This window comes from Lygodium microphyllum, chromosome 10 (genome assembly GCF_053477565.2).
Source record: "Lygodium microphyllum isolate KBCC chromosome 10, Lygodium_microphyllum_v1.1.10, whole genome shotgun sequence".
NCBI classification, from domain to species: domain Eukaryota; kingdom Viridiplantae; phylum Streptophyta; class Polypodiopsida; order Schizaeales; family Lygodiaceae; genus Lygodium; species Lygodium microphyllum.
In genome coordinates, this window is record NC_141144.1 from 36,546,286 (window position 1) to 36,564,594 (window position 18,309).

The 18,309-nt window shown below is 43.9% G+C and overlaps 1 protein-coding gene across 3 annotated transcripts in view; it reads right to left on the minus strand.

Moving 5' to 3' along the window:
* The window catches only part of LOC148029874 (PGR5-like A protein), a 49,482-nt gene extending 33,843 nt beyond the window's left edge, over positions 1-15,639 (minus strand). For 2 of the 3 annotated variants that reach the window (XR_015692109.1, XM_087686170.1), the window contains exon 1: positions 14,895-15,639. Coding sequence is in view for 2 of the 3 variants with exons in the window: in XM_087686170.1 (XP_087542296.1) it covers positions 14,895-15,539 (645 nt within the window). In the remaining variant the exon portion in view is untranslated. The remainder of the gene's footprint in view (positions 1-14,894) is intronic. The other variant, XM_087686169.1, reaches the window with a different exon arrangement.
* Between the last annotated feature and the right edge of the window lie 2,670 nt (positions 15,640-18,309).

The following is an 18,309-nucleotide window of genomic DNA, read 5'->3' on the forward strand; positions in this document are numbered from 1 at the left end:
TTCCCCTTTCAATTTTACATCCAAAGTATAAACTTTGCCTCTGTGATAAATGGTCACAATTTTATCGTCAGTATCAACAACTGCATGAACACAATGGCACCAAGGTATCCCAAGCAAGACATCACATCCTTTCAAAGGTACAATAAAGAACTCTTTACTACCCACATAACCCTGAATGTGCAAATGAAGCTTTCCAATGATAGGAGTGACCGTCTCTGCGTGCCCCTTGCATGCCATACCACTCTCACCCATGGGCCCCATCTCATCCTCTCTGATGCCTAGACAAGCAACCATGTCAATAGAGATAAAGTTTGATCGTGCTCCTAGATGAAGAAAGATAAGTGCATGCTAATCTCTAATTTTGCCCCATGCTCTACAAAGCTTAGTGCTATTATCATTGGACTAATCTACCACTATATCAGACACTAAACCAACTGAGGTTTTGCCCTTCTTTCTCTTGCTATCATCCTTATCAGCTTACTATCAACTAGTTTGAGGGAAAAATTTGCTTGAACTTTACTCAAGTGGTAGGTGCTCTTACCTAAATAAAAGTGTAGACCACCACTGTAATGAATTTTCCTTCAAAAATGTGATAGCCTTACAAATTTTAGATCCCTCTGTGAAGTTGCCTCCCAAATACGTTGCATCAATTTGCTGTATGAAAGTGAGAGCTTTCAACCTATCTTGCGCACCACTGAAAGGTTCAAACTTCACACTTTTTCCACCCTCATCATAGTCCTTTGCCGGACCTATGGGAGTCAAATTGTCATAAATAGGTTGCTGCAAAAAGGGTGCACTTGCTGCATTTCCATGAAAACTAGCACTATCAGATGCATTTATATGACCAGCACTAAAACCTTGTGCTCCAACAGCCCCAAGGGGTGCAGATACATTTTCATATGGCCCACTTTGTGCCCCACGCATCATACCTATACTACCATACATGGGATTGTGCATTCCACCTAGCATACCCAAACACATTGGGCATTGAGAACCATGCATTGGTTGCTGCATACCATGGGATTCATGCCATACATTCCCATATGCAATCCTTGACCAACCATTGCATGAAAAATGGTGCCACCATCAAAGTATCCTTGCTATCCCATGTTTGCATTTGCATAAATACCTTGCTGTCCATATTCCAATGGATTGGCACTACCAAGTTGGACATGCATTTGCACTTGTTGTCCCATGGGTACCAACCATTTGTGCTCATGAGCAACTTTGGGCTCTTCCAATGGAGGCTTAGGCATTTCCTTTTGTTCTTCAAGCTGTCCCAAAGCTCAAGAATGTATCTTCTTCTCTTTGCCTTTGATGTCATTCTTTGGGCCTTCAAAAATCAAGTAAACTGAGGATCCTTTGCCAATTCAGCAAACAGAGTTGCTGCTGTCCTCGTTTGATCCTTTGAACATATCATCAAATTATTCACCCTCTTGCTGGTCATTAGCATATTGAGGCATGGAAGTTCCTACATTTGGGTCATTTCCCACATGTTCAGCTTGCTATCCATGCTGAGAACCTTATTCAAGATCATGCATGGCATTTCCCCCTTCACCATGTGAATGACCAAATTGAGATACATCATCACCACTTCCTCCGATATCACCGTGTAAAGACATACTTGCTATAATCAGCAGCTGAGCACAATTTCAGCAATAAGCAAAGCTTCTGACTTACAATCAAGAGCCTCAAGCCCACCAATTCAAAGGATTTGATGGTATCCCAACAATGGAAGCATGAAACCAGCTTTCCTTCCATGGAGGGATGTTAATAACCTGATTATAACTTAATTACAACAAGCAATAATTAATGAAATTCTGAAACACAAGCATTTACCAATCAATCTTGGACATTGGACACCCTATTGGCCACAAAACTGGCACCCCTTTCAATATTTCTTTATCTTTAGTTGCAATTGAGTTCGAGTACAATGGGATTTCTTCAATCCCCTTCGCAATCCAAAAGCTCCTTACTATCAATAATGACCAGCAAGTCTCCAAATTGATTTACCCCTCGATTTCTCGGGCAATTGGCCTTCATTGACTCCTTGGGAAATGAAATTTGTCCCAAATTCAAATGTTGGCTGGTCCCTCACTAGAATCCTGATAAGAATTAATTCTCAAACCTGAAAATTCAAGTTTTGAGGCTTCAATCTCCTGGCACACTTCCAGAGCTTGCTATCAAACCCTAATTTTTTAGGTAAATTAGGGTTTATAGTAGAGAAAAATACAATTTCTCAACCTCCAAGGATTAGGATGCTAAAATCTTTAGAGCAAGGCTGGAAATGGCTAGAGAATGAGAGAGAATACTAAGGAGAGAGAAATTTCAGAAATTCTTTGCGAGGTGGTCTGATTTCAGCCAAAAACAGCTGCTGTTGATTGCCAAAGATCTCCAAGTAGCTGAGTTCTTAGAGCAACTGCCTTTCTACATTATTAGAGACTATTCCTAGGCAGTGCATTGCAGCATTTTCATCATTCCAATCCCCTACCTCAGTTGTCTCCAACAGTGATGGATTGCTACACTCAAGATCCATTCTCAAAGGGCAGCGCACTCCAATACTCTCCCTCATCCCGCCCCCACAAGAGTCAATGGTTGTTGGACAGCCTTCATTCCTTGAGCTTCCTCAAACGTATCTCTTGTTAAATACGACATGTATTTTCCTCTAAGCCGTTTTGGTGCAAACATAATCTATCCACAAGCACTTTTTACCCTCTTGCGTGGAAGGGGTTTTGTCTATATAACCTTAGGGTTGTACCTTGTACATTCATTCTTTGATTCATTTTAGTGAAGGTATTCTTACGCACTTCTGTGTATCTACTCACACTCACTCTCCGCTCCACTTCTCATCAATCGAGCTTTCCATTCGATCCAATGGTATCGCAACCATTGTACCACTTGCCTCACTGCCATTGCTGCATCAATTCCATTGCCAACTCAGAAACAAGAGTCCTTCATGGGATTGCTACCCAAAGCCCCCATGGTTGTAGCCATATCAGCCCATTTTCTGCTACATTGCACGCAGCATCTCTCACTCCGCACACTACATGTAGTCTCTCTCTCTGCGCAACCTGCACGCAACCTCTCTCAGCCCTACCTGCCATCTCCTCAACCCTACCAACCATTATCTATGTAAATCTCCAAAAAAAAAAACTTCAAACACCCTAATTTTTGAACTTGGGGGTTTTCTCATCTGTCTTTGCTTGTCTCTACCATTTTTTGCTGTGCAGAAAAACTCAAAAACCCTAAAAGTGCAAAAACCCTAATTTTTGAATTTGGGGGTTTTCAAAAATTTATGCAATTTCATATCTAACTTGCTCGTCTCATCCTGAATTTCAAAGAAATTTTCAATTTCACATGCCCAAAGCCCAAAAATTTACCGGCTTTTTAATTGACCCACAATTTTTGAAATTTCCATCAAAAAATTTGGGGCTTTTGCTGGATTCACCTTCCATTGCATCGATCTTCATTGAATTTGTGCAAATTCGGTAATTCCTCGAACATTCCCATGCAAAATTGGGGATTTTTGTCCAAATCACCCAATTTGACTCCGATTTTGACAAATTTCAGCTTGTTGACCTGAGATTTCTGTGTGAACGCCCGAACATCATCTACAACAGCATTCACATCAATTGTAAGCTCTTTCTCACCTCATTTTACTTTTTAACCAGTTTTCTCGCACACAAGTGTTGGGATAGCAATGCCCTTCCCATTTTAGACAAATTGGAGCAATTGCCTCAGCTGCATTTGTACATTCAGCATGTGCAAAAATGGCACAAAATCAAAATGAGTTGTTTGGGATGCTTTTTGTTGATGACAAGTTGGATGGTACAACTATTCCACTTGGTCGTACATGATGAAGTATGCACTGGTCGCAAAAGGATTTTGGAGAATTGTCATGGGTTTGGAGGTACGGCCAGCAAGCCCTAATATACCCACAAAGATTCGGCCAGCAGGCCATATTGCACCTGCAAGTGCTAGTGCTTCTACTTCAAGTGGTTCTACTGCCACTTCCAGCTCTTCAAGAGTTACTACTGCAGCTCCTCCTACTGATGATCAAGTACATTGGAATGTATGTGATGCTTAAGCTCACTCTTTGATCACTCTTTCAATCAAGAGACTCATTATTCTGCACATCCACTCATGTTGGACTACGAAGAGTGCTTGGGATAAGCTCGCATCTCTTTATTAGATCAGGCATGAGACACGTCTTGCCTATTTGAGGAAGCAATTAGATTCCAAGAAGATGCAAGGGGATAGCATGGATGCCTATGTTACACAGATTACACATTGGCACGAGAAATTGGTGAGCTTTAACGAGGAGATATCAGAGAGCTATCTTGTCTCTATTGTGCTTGACGGACTTCCACAATCCTATCAAACGTTTGCTACCATCTTGCAGGTAGTTTCTCAACGCAATGGGCATCACTACTCTCTTGATGAGTTAACCCTATTTCTATGGTAGGAGGAGCAAAGTCATCTCAACCACTCTGCTATTGCATCCGATGATCAGGCCTTTGCCTCCTCTCATCATAAAGGCAAAGGAAAGTCGTGGATTCTTTATCCAGCCCATCAAAAGGACAAGGAAAACTCTTCTTCTTCTTCTTTGCACAAAGAAGAGAACAATCAACATAGATTCTTCGCAACAAGAACACATCACATCATATATGCCCAGGCCCCACATAGTATAATTGGAGCCATCAAGCTTGTCCTCAACCCCAAGCATACCCAATAAACGATTATTATTGCTGGCCATGATGCAAATCAGCAAGAAAATGATCATTTCCAACTAAAGATAGTTTTTTGCATGGAAATGAAACCCCAAATAATGGTGAACCACTAATAGAAGAGTTGTTGGCCACTTCAATGGAGTTGAAAATATGAAAATAAAATTTCTCTCTTTCCTACTAAGGAGAGAGAAATACATACTAAAAATAATAAGTTTCACCAATTTTCTCCTTTTTGAATAATGTGAAAATATTTTTCTCTTGTTGATTTCCTATTGAGGAGAGAAAAAATATGCTAATAATAATAATTTTGTGAAATAAAATATTTCCCGATCAAGCATCAACGATAAGCTGAATTCAAAGATTAATGGCTGAAGATGCAAACAGCAGCAGAATCTGGGAAGATTCGCCGAAAAATAGTGCCCAAAAAAATGAAATTTGCTCTGATATTGAGAGAAATGGGGACCGGCACACCAAATAATAATATTTTTGTATACACCTAGACCATTTTGCTCGTTATAGGCGTTCACCAAAAACGTCATTTGAAGACGTCTGACAAAAAGCCCCAAAATTGTCAATGTTGACTAGTGTCAAAAAATTTTCAATTTCGAAGATGAATTTTGGGTAATTGATGGAAAGCCCAAATCTTTCTCTGCAAATTGGGTTGAATCAAGAGATTATATGAAAATTTTTGGCCCAATTTATGCTTGGGAGGGGCAGACTATGTGAACACGGGCCTTGCTGGAGTAAAATAATAAACAATAAACCAAAAATAACTCTCTTAAAAACATATGGTGTGCTGGCCCAATTGAAGACATGCAATAGTTAATAATGTTGGCATGGCAAAGAAGGTGATGTCAAGTTGTGCAAGTTAGCTCTGGTCAGCAGACAGGCGGTGACACGTCCACAAGCGACAATGGTTCAAGGTAGGGGCAGCTAGTTTGAATGACCATGCAGTGTTGCTACCAACAGGCGGCCATGTGAGACCAGCAGAACATAGTGTGGCAAGCAACCAACACAGCAGGCTCATAGGCAGCAATGCACAGCTATAGGTGGTCAGCTCCAAGTGACACTACTGGCAACAAGCATTGGGCAAGGTACAACACAAGGCAGCATTGCTACCTTGCAGGCAGCGACCAAGATGGCAAAAATGCTAAAGCCGAGACATTGGAGGTGGCATCCTCTAGAGGCTACAAGTGGTGACTGAAGTCTATCAAGGCACATAGCAAATTCTTGGGGGCGGAGCCACCGGCAACTATTGGTAGCAAGCAAGAGAAGCTTGTTGCCGACAAAGAGAGCTTGAGGTGAAGGATAGGCTCTTGGCATGTCGAAGATGAGACCAAGTCATAGCAACAATGGTGACACAATGATGTGCAACAACCCGGAACCACTTAGTCGGGGCAGCAATGAAAGCCAACATGATGGCAATGGCTTCAAGTGACAATCGGCCAAGGTGTCGCCCTCAATGGCAATGGCTGCCAAGAAGGTGGTCGCAAGCAATGCCAATGGAGGTAAGCCGCTCTCATACCATTGATAGCATGTGGAGTAATTGTGCAATTAATTGACAGAGAATGAAAGATAATGAAAGAATTGATCAATGCACAATGATACTCAATAACAAAATGAGAGGTGATGTATCAATGTGATTGAAAGAGAGTATCACACTCAAGGTGACCACAATGAATAATGCCACACTCATGTGCTAGTGATGCACAAAATGCCTTTTTATAATAAAGCCTAACCCTAAATGGCTTAGCCATCATATGAAATCCTAACCCTAGTGTCACTTTGGGTCTAGGACACTAGGGGCAACAACTTCATTTAATGATAGTCTAAAAGCCTAAGGAGGCCTAATCATGGATCAAAGGGGATCAATGCATAGCCCATGAGATAGCTTACAAGAAGCCAGTAGAAGTGAAGAATGCGTACATATACACTTGCCACTTTACCTTCTTTTCATCTTTTGGGCATATTCTTGGTGTTACTCATTAAAAAATATGTCATGTCCCCTCCTTATCAAATTTTCGATAAGGTTCTCTTTCTCATGCCTTTGGTGACTTAGGATTAGATTCCACTTTAGCATCTTCAACTTTAGGTCCTATTCCATATCTCTTCAACACATGAGGATTAGGATCTACAGCCTCAAGTCCAAGCTCCTTTTCCATTCCTCAAGTAAGCTTAGTTCCCTCTTCTCTAGGTGTTAGGCCTTTAGGTTTACACTATCCCCCTCAAATGCATGCCACTTTGCACCCTCATACAGTGATACTCTATTGTCGGGAATGTCACACACACCCCATGTTAGCAGATCAGATCCTGTCCAGGTGCAGTCGGACAGATTTGTCCAGGTGTAGTCGGACTGCACAGTCGGACTGCCACGTGGCAGTCCAACCTGTCCTGTCAGTCGGCTGCATTTAATGCAGCTGACAGGCCTATTTTTGGCGCCTGTTTCCTGGCTATTTATAGCCGGGTTTTCCCACAGTCTCCTACACTTTTCTGCTCGCAGATTACAGACTGGTGGCTCGCGCAGATTCCGTCTCTGTTCGCAGATTTCTGACAGGAGAGTGTGCAGACTGCAAGGGACTTCGAGGTAAACAGCAGGTTGCATTGTCGAGGTGGAGACACGCAGTCCAGCGCACTACGCCCGTGTACATATCTGCATATCTTTGTATACAGCACACTTTATACAGCAGATCTTCATCTTCCACTGTCTCTTTCTCTCTCTTCTCTCTCTGTGTTCTCTCTCTCTCAGTCCTACGCTTCCGCACCGCTGCATTCTGACATGGTATCAGAGCAGTGTTAAAGGGCTGACTGAGTGCAGAACCAACCTGAAGAGGAGTTTCTATCGCGACACAAGGCTGCGTTTTCAGCGTTTGAGGGCAGGCAGGAGGGCCGCGCCTCGGAACAAGGCTGAAGCGAGCGTGGGCGCGCAGGAAAGGAGTCCAGGTGGTGGATTTGCTGCTGCTACTGTTGTTTGACGAGGAGAAAGTTTGAGTTTTCAGCTTTCAAGTGCAGGTTTTGCTTTTTCATTGCCTCCGGCGGGTGAAGAAGTTTCAGGACGCGGAAGAGCTCTAGCAAGCTGAGTTATCACAGTCAGAGGGGGCTGCTTTTGCGTTTGTGAAGGCATTACAGGTGAAGATGTCTACCGAGATTGACTTGGAGTTCCAGACGATTATGGACCGGAAGGTGCCTGTTTTACCGGCTCTTCCCGCAGATCAGAAGCTTGATGGCAACAACTACCGCATCTGGCGCGTCATGATATTGGCCATCCTTGAGTCCTATGATTTGGCGGAGCTTGTACAGGAGGAAATCGACCGGCCCTCGGTAAGAGATGAGTCCAAACTCTCTTCCGATGCTCGTGCGGAGTTGGCCAAGGCACAGTCTCACTGGGACAAACTAAATGCCAGGATTCGTTCCTTTCTTTTTCTGTCTTGTACTACAGCCGTGATAGCTCACATCGAGCACTTGACGGTGGCTCGGAAGATATGGCTGGAGCTTGATCAGATGTATAACCGGATGACCCTAATGAAGCGGGTTTCTTTGGAGGTTCAGATGCGGACCGTGTCCGTGAACAAGTCTTCTTCGTTGCAGGAGCACATCAACAAGCTTAGACAGCTTCAGATGTAGGTTCAGAATGCGGGGAAGCCGTTTTCCTCCGAAGACATGGCAATCACACTCTTGTCCCAGTTGCCGCCACGATTCGGTGCTTTCTACTCTGCCCTTATTGCCTCAGGGCGCGAGTCCACTCTTCAGTGGGAAGAGTTGGTTCCTATGGTCTTGGACCAAGAGGAACAGCTAAAGGGACAGAATGCTTCCAAGTCGGAGGCACTGACAAGTCAAGCCTCTCAGAAGAAGGGGAAGGACCAAAAGAAGAAGAAGGGGGATAACAAGTCAAAGAAGGACAAGGACAAGGACAAAGAATCCACATGCCATATTTGTGGAAAGACTGGCCATTGGAAGAAGGATTGCCCTGACAAAGACAAGAAGGACACGAAGGATTCTGGAGCGGTGGCTACACCCTCATCAGCTGCATTTCTTCATCTAGCTGTCATTGAGGACTCTACACCAAATGCTTCTGATGCTGCGATGACAGCTCCCCAGGCTCGAGAGTGGATCGTTGACAGTGGTGCCTCCCGGCACATGACTCCATCAGATGGTGTTGCCCAGTTGCGACCCTCGCGTGGGCAGATTCTCATTGGAGATAGCTCTTCAGTGTCTATTGCAGGACGGGGTGAGATGCAGCTTATTCCAGATGGATGTGGTGGTACCCATATCTCAGAGGTCTTGCATGTACCAAGTTTAGGGTATCATCTACTATCAGTTCATAAGATTTGCTCCCTTGGACTTTTGGTGGAGTTTGACAGTGATTCGGTGCGAGTCCTTGATCGTGGGTCAAGGAAGGTTCTATCATCCGGATATGAGGAGAACGGCATCTATAAATTGAAGTCTTCCACCGCCCTCTCTACTCTTCTTCTTATCTCTCAGACACAGTCTGAGTTATGACATGCTCGGTTTGGTCACCTCAACTATGATTATCTTCGGAGGACGTCACGTGGACAGCTTGTTCGAGGGTTGCCGGATATAGTGGTGAGCCAGTAGCCATGTGTCTCCTGCATTCATGGGAAGCAGCATAGGGATGCCATTCCCCACACAGCTTCGCGGCGGTCTACTTCATCGATGGAGCTTGTATCTACGGATCTTTGTGGCCCTATGAGGAACGAGTCCTTGCGAGGGAGCTCGTACTTCATGTTGATCGTAGATGACTACAGCAAGATGACATGGGCCTATTTCTTGGCATTGAAGTCAGAAGCTTTCTCCCACTTCAAGGATTGGCTTCTCTTTGAGGAGAACCGATCGGGCCGGAGATTGAAGACCTTACGATCCGACAAGGGTGGTGAATTTGTTTCTAATGAGTTTGCTCGTTTTTGTGCAGATAAAGGTATTCACCAGGAGTTTGCTAATACCAACACTCCTCAAGAAAATTGCATTCTTGAACGGAAGAACCGCAGTGTGATCGAGATGGCGCGCACCATGATGGAGCACCGACAGACACCTCAGTTTCTGTGGGCCGAGGCTGTGGCTACTGCAGTCCACATCCTTAACCGATCCCCCACTTTGGCCGTTGCTGGGATGACACCTTTTGAGGCTTACTTTGGGACTAAGCCCGATGTTTCTTATTTTAGGGTCTTTGGGTGTGATGCCTATGTTCACATTCCCAAGGCTCATCGTGATAAATTTGAAGCAGCTTCCCAAAGACAGGTATTTGCTGGCTACAGCTCCCAGTCCCAAGGCTATCGTTTGTATGATCCCGTCAAGCGGGATGTGTACACCAGTCGAGATGTGCGGTTTGTGGAGGTTCCGGCCATACCAGCGGGTGAGGAGCATCCCGTTCTTGGAGATCCAGGGGAGAGTTAGGCTCCTGCTACAGTTCCTCTGGAGCCCGCGTCTTATGATTCAGATTCTGTTTCTGACACAGAGTCCACTGTTCCACCAGTCCCCCCCGAGGAGTTACCACCGGTGGATATTCCAGAGTCTTCAGCTAATGGAGAGAGACAAGGAGAGGTCCAACCTCCTCCTCGTTGGGCCCATGACACACTCCGTGATTCAGGGATCGAGGGGGTTCCTGAGGAGTGGGGACCGCAGGATGGTCCGCGGTGGTCATGGAGGCACCAGGCACATTCTACGGAGCTTGTTTGCTCTAACTATTGTTTGATGACCCGTGTTATGCAGGATCGAGAGCCCACCTCCGTGAAGGAGGCTTTACAGTCCGCACCATGGAAGAAAGCTATGGAAGCCGAGTTGGAGGCTATTAAGAGGAATGGCACTTAGTCACTCGTGCCACGCCCCCCGAATAAGAAGGTGATTGGCGTCAAATGGGTCTTCAAGACCAAGTACCTTAGCGATGGTTCTTTGGACAAGCACAAGGCTCGCCTTGTTGCTAAAGGTTTTGCACAGCGCCCAGGAATTGATTGTCATGATACTTTTGCCCCCACTGCTCGTATGGCGACTATTCGAGCTGTTCTTGCCTTGGCTAGCCATAGGAGATGGCCTGTCTACGAGTTGGATGTGAAGTCGGTCTTTCTCAATGGTAATTTGAAGAAGGAGATCTATGTCGAGCAACCTCCTGGCTTTGGATCTTCAAATGGGAAAGTCTATAGGTTAAAGAAGGCCTTGTATAGCCTCAAGCAAGCTCCGCGTGCATGGAACAAGAAGATTGATTCGTTCCTTCAGTCACAATTGGAATATCGGCGTTCTAAGGCCGATCCGTAGCTTTATGTTCACACTTCCGAGGATGGTTGTGTGCTTTTTGTGTTGTATGTTGATGGTTAATTGTCACAGGTGATCATGCACAGAAGGTCCAAGAGACAAAGGTAGCTTTACATCGGACGTTCGAGATGACGGACTTGGGTCTACTCCATTTCTTTTTGGGCCATGAGATTTATCAGTCTCAAAGGGGGATCTTCATCTCTCAGCAGAGATATGTATAGGAGCTCTTAGTTTCTTTTGCAATGGAGGATTGTCGGACCCTTTCTACTCCTATGGATTCGAACTAGAAGGCCACTTCCCATTCAGCTTTTCCCATGGCGGATGCTTCCCGCTATCGTCAGTTGATTGGCTCATTGATTTGGCTCCTCAACACTCGTGTTGATCTTTGTTTTGCTGTTGGGCTCTTGGCAGGGTTCATGAGTGAACCTTAGACGGTGCATTGGCAGGCTGCTCAAAGGATACTTCGGTATTTGAGGGGGACATCTAATTTAGGGATTCATTATTCCGCAGGGACAGATGGTTCAGATCTTGTACTTGCAGGTTGGAGCGACTCGAATTGGGCCGGTGATGTGGACCAAAGGCGGTCTACTACAGGTTACTGTTTTACCTTGGGTGTAGGTGTTATCTCATGGAGTAGCAAGAAGCAGCCCACGGTAGCCCTTTCGTCTACTACTGAGGCGGAGTATCCGGCCGCGTCTTCTATCACATGTGAGGCTGTGTGGCTTCGGAGATTGTTGGCGGAGCTTGGCTGTCCCCAGACTCCTCCTACTTTGTTGCAATGCGACAATGAGAGTTGCATTGCCTTGGCACGGAACCCTGTTTTTCATGCCCGCACGAAGCACATAGAGATCCAGTACCACTTCATCAGAGAGAAGCTTCTGGATGAGACCATCACTGTGGAGTACTGCAAGACGGAGGACAATCTTACAGATTTATTTACGAAGGCACTTCCCCAGGCTCTCCTTCGGAGACATTCCAGATCCCTCAGGCTTCTGCCCCGCCCAGGCTCTGAGAGGGGGTGTTAGCAGATCAGATCCTGTCCAGGTGCAGTCAGACTGCACAGTCGGACTGCCACGTGGCAGTCCGACCTATCCTGTCAGTCGGTTGCATTGCAGCCGACAGGCCTATTTTTGGCGCCTGTTTCCTGGCTATTTATAGCCAGGTTTTCCCACAGTCTCCTACACTTTTCTGCTCGCAGATTACAGACTGGTGGCTCCCGCAGATTCCGTCTCTGTTCGCAGATTTCTAACAGGAGACAGTGCAGACTGCAGCGGACTTCGAGGTGAACAGCAGGTTCCATCGTCGAGGTGGAGACACGCAGTCCAGCGCACTGCGCCCGTGTACATATCTGCATATCTTTGTATACAGCACACTTTATACAGCAGATCTTCATCTTCCACTGTCTCTTTCTCTCTCTTCTCTCTCTGTGTTCTCTCTCTCTCAGTCCTACGCTTCCGCACCGCTGCATTCTAACACCCCATACCTCCCATCTACCCACAAGTGAGTGCACTTGTTTATCCTAGTGTGAATGTGTTGCGTATACCCCTCAGCCCCTTAGACCTCTATCCTCAACCACTCAAGTGCGAGGATATCCATACCCAACTTATGGCACACTTATCCACACTCCTTTGGCCACTCAAACACAAGGATATCCTTCCCCTGCTTATAATGCGTCTATTCCCCTATCCTAGCCTACTCAATTGGCAACCATGCCTATGTCTAGTCAAACTAGTTACACTATAGAACCCATTCTACATACGTCACTAGTGCATGGTCAGCACTTGGGGACCAATCCCCAAGTGTACTCCATTTCCCATCCCTGTCGTCATCCTTCTCTTAGCACCAACATTCTGGTTGCTTTGGCCCAAAGTGCTTTTAGTTGTAAGACTCATTTTAACGGGTTAAACTTCACAACATGGATGAACCTTATGCAACAAGTCTTTTGAGTCCCACAGTTAATGCCACGGCCCACAACAAATGTAGAATTAATGCACACATTGCTACCCAAGTTTCACTCACAATTATAGCACTTTCCCCTAGACCCTAGCGTTTGATCATTGGATTCATCTAATCAATGGGTATGCGGCAAGAGATCAAACCAACATATCAATCTCCCTCATCAACTCCCATTAAGTTTGTTGACTATAAGTACCTTGCCTACTTTGCAAAATGGAGTTTCAGCCCTAGTCCAAAATGGTGAAATGGGAAATCGAGAACCCGAAAAATATAGATATAAATATAAATATAAGGGTGTGAGAGTGTATGTGAGATTGTGTGAGTGTAGTTGTAGTATATTTTACAAGCTACTACTTTAGCCATTACACAATTTGATGCTGACATTGCCAAGCATACCCATTACACTACTTTGTAGCTACCAGTTGCCAATAGGAGTTAAAGAGTTAGTACAACATTCATAGTTATGCAAATCTTATTGGTGACTCCATGCATCCTCGTAGAATTTGAAGGCTGTAAATGAAAGTTAAAACTAAAACACATTGACCATCAGCCAAAAAACAAAATAAATAGATGGGTAAAGTTCAAGCCCCTCCCTCTTGCCCCAACGGTGGCAGTCCCGGAGAAACAAAGGTTTTTTTTTTAATAATTCAACTAAAAAAAGCAATCCTGAAAAGTGTTTTGGTTCCAAAAAGTCTTCACAATTTTGGCATTTCTGTTTTGGAAGTCTGAAACTCCATTTCGGGCAACTGTGAATTTTCATGAGACACTAATTGTGGGGTTTGTCCATAAATCGTATTACGAGCGGCTTGCCATACGTCATGTGGCACCAAGAGGGATAGGAATAATGGGGGAAGGTGCAGGAGTAGGACTCTGTCTCAACTGCACAAGGGGATGACCCCACGTGGGTATGCTCAAGGTCTAATGGGCATTAGGAGGATATTAAGGAGGGTAAACCTAGGCCTTGGAATGGCATTCCTCATCCACATGATCCAAGCGCTGGTAACCCACTCAAATTGATGTTGTGAAGTTCAATTACTAGAGCTATCTTGCCTCTCTATAGTTCACAATCCACCCTTCAATACTCAGACGATTCCTAAACACTATACAACTCACAATTAAAGAGAACTCTACAAAAAAGGCACACTTGAGATAGCAAGGTTTCCCACTTGGTCATAGTATGTACAAGAGCATCATAACTAAAGTAAGGGAATTTCAACCACATGTAAACCGATTATCCCTTTAGGAAGTAGTTTGGGAATCATGATCTCCTGCCTGAGACCAGCACTGGTTGCCCTTTTGCTGCAAGTTGCCTGTCGGTTCCGTTGGTGAGTTCAGAAGGCGTATTCTTGCATTTAGTTTGTGAGCCAGCTGAGAGTGCATTCTTACCTCAGGGTTCAGCAGATTGTGAGTCTGCACCAAGATGGATTAAGAAGTTGTACTTTGGTATGCACATCATGGAGGCAAGAATTTCAATAATATCGAATGCAAAGGTTTCTCCTATGTTTGCCACATGCAGCCAATCTGCTTTTGGAATTCACATTACTCGTTCAGAGTCACTTTGACTTGAAAATATCCAGCAATAATTGCAGCAAAGCGAATAGACTCACAAGAGCGTTTCAATTTCTCAGACACCAAACAATATCTACAGCCAACTCAAAATTGCAAAGAATAACAACCATAAAAGACCTGCACTATCCCAGATGAAATATTCCACCATCCACTGAGAGAACAAAATCCAAAATCTGACCAGATATCACATATATATATATATCATGTTTAGTTAATTCACTCAAACCGTCCATACGTCAAGGTCACAATGATCACACCGACCTTATGTAGCAACTTTAATGCCGCAGATAGTAAAAATACGATGCCTCCCCAGGTTTGAGTCACTACACTTCAGACCTTGAAAGTAGCCACAAATAAGTTTTGGTAATGTCAAATTACCTGCTGATAAAGCTCTTCTAGTCTGCCTTTTTCAGCTGTCTCCAGTGGTCCAACAAACACACATGAAGGGCCTTCCCCTAGAATGGGCTCTTCATAACCAATAGAGGTCTGCAAGCTGGCCTGCCGGATTGTTCCAAAACTTAAAGTGGCTATACTCGAATTCACCACCGTACCATGACCATACAGCCCGCACATGCGGCCTCCCCTATCAGACAATGCACATATACTTGATCTCCATCTCTCATCAATAAGACCTGCCTCCCACAGTCTTCCGGACATGCTTAACTGCCTCAACGGTCCTAGAATCATTCTGTCGCTCGTGCCATCAGCACCGACGCCTAGTGCTCCTTTAGATGTGCAGACCTGCAATAACGGTTGTCTGCTAGATCCCATTCTCTGTTTCCGATCCTCGCATCTACAAGTGCAGCCATGTCTCCATGAGGCACCTGTGTGCCTCCTTGATTTCCTGCTACTCCAATCCGGAATTCGTATGCTACGTCTTCTCCCTCTTCTGATACTACTTCTGCTTCTTCCGTCATCAAAGCCAGAATCAAGCAGAACTAGTCCTTCCTGTCTGGGCGCTCCAGATAAATTCGTCAGCAGCTCGGTGTTGACCTTCTGTCCGGACCTAAGGCTCAGCGCCATTGCAGCATGGTAGAGAGCTTCGGGCCGCAGAGTGCCTGAATTGCAACCAACAGGGAACTCTGACGAGGTGAGGATTCTTATTATGGATTCAGCCCGTCTTACGTGTGCCACCCCTTCCATGGTTGAGAAGCCGCCATGTCAGCATGAGGACACCAAGTAATTAGTATTCCAATTCCAATAATCGCCAATACCAATAATTGGCCTTTGGGTAAGATGGAAAATGCGGTACATACTTGGAAAACCTTAAATTTTCAAATTTCAATTTTAAGGTACTTTTGCCATTAATTTTAAATTTTACAATTTACTCGCCATTAAACCTCAATTGTGCCTTTAATTTTGGATTTTACAATCTACTTGACATTACACCTCGGTTTTTCATGAGCAATTCTCAATAATAACAATAAGTTGCTCAAAGAAACACAAATGCTTAATAAAAAACAAACACTAGGCTTAGAATTACTTAGTTTTATTTGTTCTGGCATTGCCCATAAGGTATGCTATAGTAATGGTTAAGGAAATCTACCATGCTGTTTAGGTGAAAATTAACCCTATTTAATTAGCACTTTATAGGGTTTTTCATTTTCTTTTTATTTTATTTAAAGGGTTTGATTCCTCTTCTTGAGATGAAATTTATCCCTAATTAACTAGCTCTTTTTAAAGGGCTTGATTACTATTCCTAAGCAAAAAGTTACCCCTACTTAACTAACACTTGTAGGTTTTTTTCCTTTTCTTTTTCCTTTTTATGACAACTTGTTCTCTCTCTTATCAAAACCATCAAAATTAGCACAAGGGAAAAAGAAAAGCCTGCATCGAGCAATACTCAAGCACACAATGTGCAATGTTTTTGTATAGCAATTATTTTGTTGTAGGCTCCATGGTTTTCAAGCAGGAAGAGAAGCACCACATGTGTGTATGTATAAGAGTGTAGCTTTAAAAGAGGTGTGTATGTGTGCACAAGTAGTGTCTATGCCACTACAGCATATCAACACAAATGTTTCATAATGATAAGTGTATATGTATGTCATTGCTTCCATGTGCATGTGTTAGGGAATGTGGTGATTTGGGACTCTCTAAACATATGATTTCTTTTTTTAAGGTGGATTTAAGAGAGTATGTGTGTTGCTTAGTGGATTTGGGTTGTCAACAGCAGCAAGACATTGGAATATTTTTTAAGGGGATTTGGGATGTTATTTAGTGGCCATCTAGTTTTATGCCAATCTAAGAACCCAATGCTTCACAGAACGACAATGGTTGATAAAAAGTATGGTGTCATTAACATATAAGTTTTAGCAACACTTGCTTCATTCCCTTCTAAGAAAAAATTGAGAACAGGGTGGTTCCTACAACCTCTACACAACAAATGGCCAAAACATTGGGAGTCATTATGTAATATCCACACATGGTCTTTAACCCAAATAGGGTGAGACAAGTTCTCAATTACAAAGAGTTCTATGCAAGTGTATGGCTTTTTTTTAATGTGGTAAGTCATAGTTACTATACATTGCTCTTCAGTGACTTATACATGTTAGTACCTTTGGAGACATCAAACTTGCATGTAGACTTTAAGTTGATGTGGCTTTCTTTCCAAGCTCCCATGTTAAAGTTTTAATGATAGTTGTATATATGTTATTCAACAAATACCTTTTGTCTATATGGTCCTTACATATTGTATGCATGTTCACATGGTATTATAAAGAATGAGTTTTTTAAGAGACATGTTGGGGGCAAAGGCTCATGTGCCTACACTACTCTATATTTACTTCACACATCGTGGCTGCACACCTATACATTGTAGACGGCAGGCGGCCATCACTGTCACTTCATTTTTTATTCTTTCACTGACTATTGAATAAGGGAAGACCAGCCACACACTATGATTGTTGGATTTTACATATGCGGTGTCTCTCTCTCTCTCTCTCTCTCTCTCTCTCTCTCTCTCTCTCTCTCTCTCTCTCTCTCTTTTGCTCAATTCGCCATAGCTCTTGGTTTCCTCTTGGTTTCCTCTTGCTTTCGCTTATGTGCTTCCACTTAAGTTTTATTTTTCAACTGATATCAGAGCAAGCATTTGAGGAGCTTCTTCGTCCTTTACTTCAACTCAGATTCAAAGCCTCAGTTCAAGGTTTCATGGCAACCATTGTTTCTTCCTCTTGAGGTATACATTGAGTATTACCTTCTTTTAGCTCATTCTAGCTTGCTCACGGCTTTATCCAGGAGCTTCCCAAGACTTAACTAAGCCTTGTTAAGTAATTGACTTGAGGAGTGGCCACTCTATCTACCATTTTAAGTGGATACAAAGTATGCAATAGAAGTCATGGTTGGATAGCTATGGCAACTTGACAACACTTTCATATTTTGGCTATACCTTTTATACATGACATCGGATTTAGGTATTCTATAACTAGAAACAATGAGCACAATGAGAGCTACAGATTTGAGCACTCATAGAGTTAATTCTATGTAGTTTTTGTTGGGGGTAAAGGTGCCTCCGCCTAACCGTCCGTGTATTACGACACTGACAGTGCCCGCACCTGCACACTAGAGGTGGCGGGCGCCCATCACCGTCACTTTGTTCTGTATTCTTTTAGTGATAGATGAATAAAGGGAAGGCAAGTCACACATTGTGACTGTTGGAGTTCCCACATTGTGAGTCTCTCTCTCTCTTGCTCTTACTCTCCCGCCATAGCTCTCATGTTGTTAATCTCAATTCGAGATGGCTGAAATATGAAGCAAAGAGCGAAAAAAGGACAAAAAAATAGCAAAGGCGTAGAGG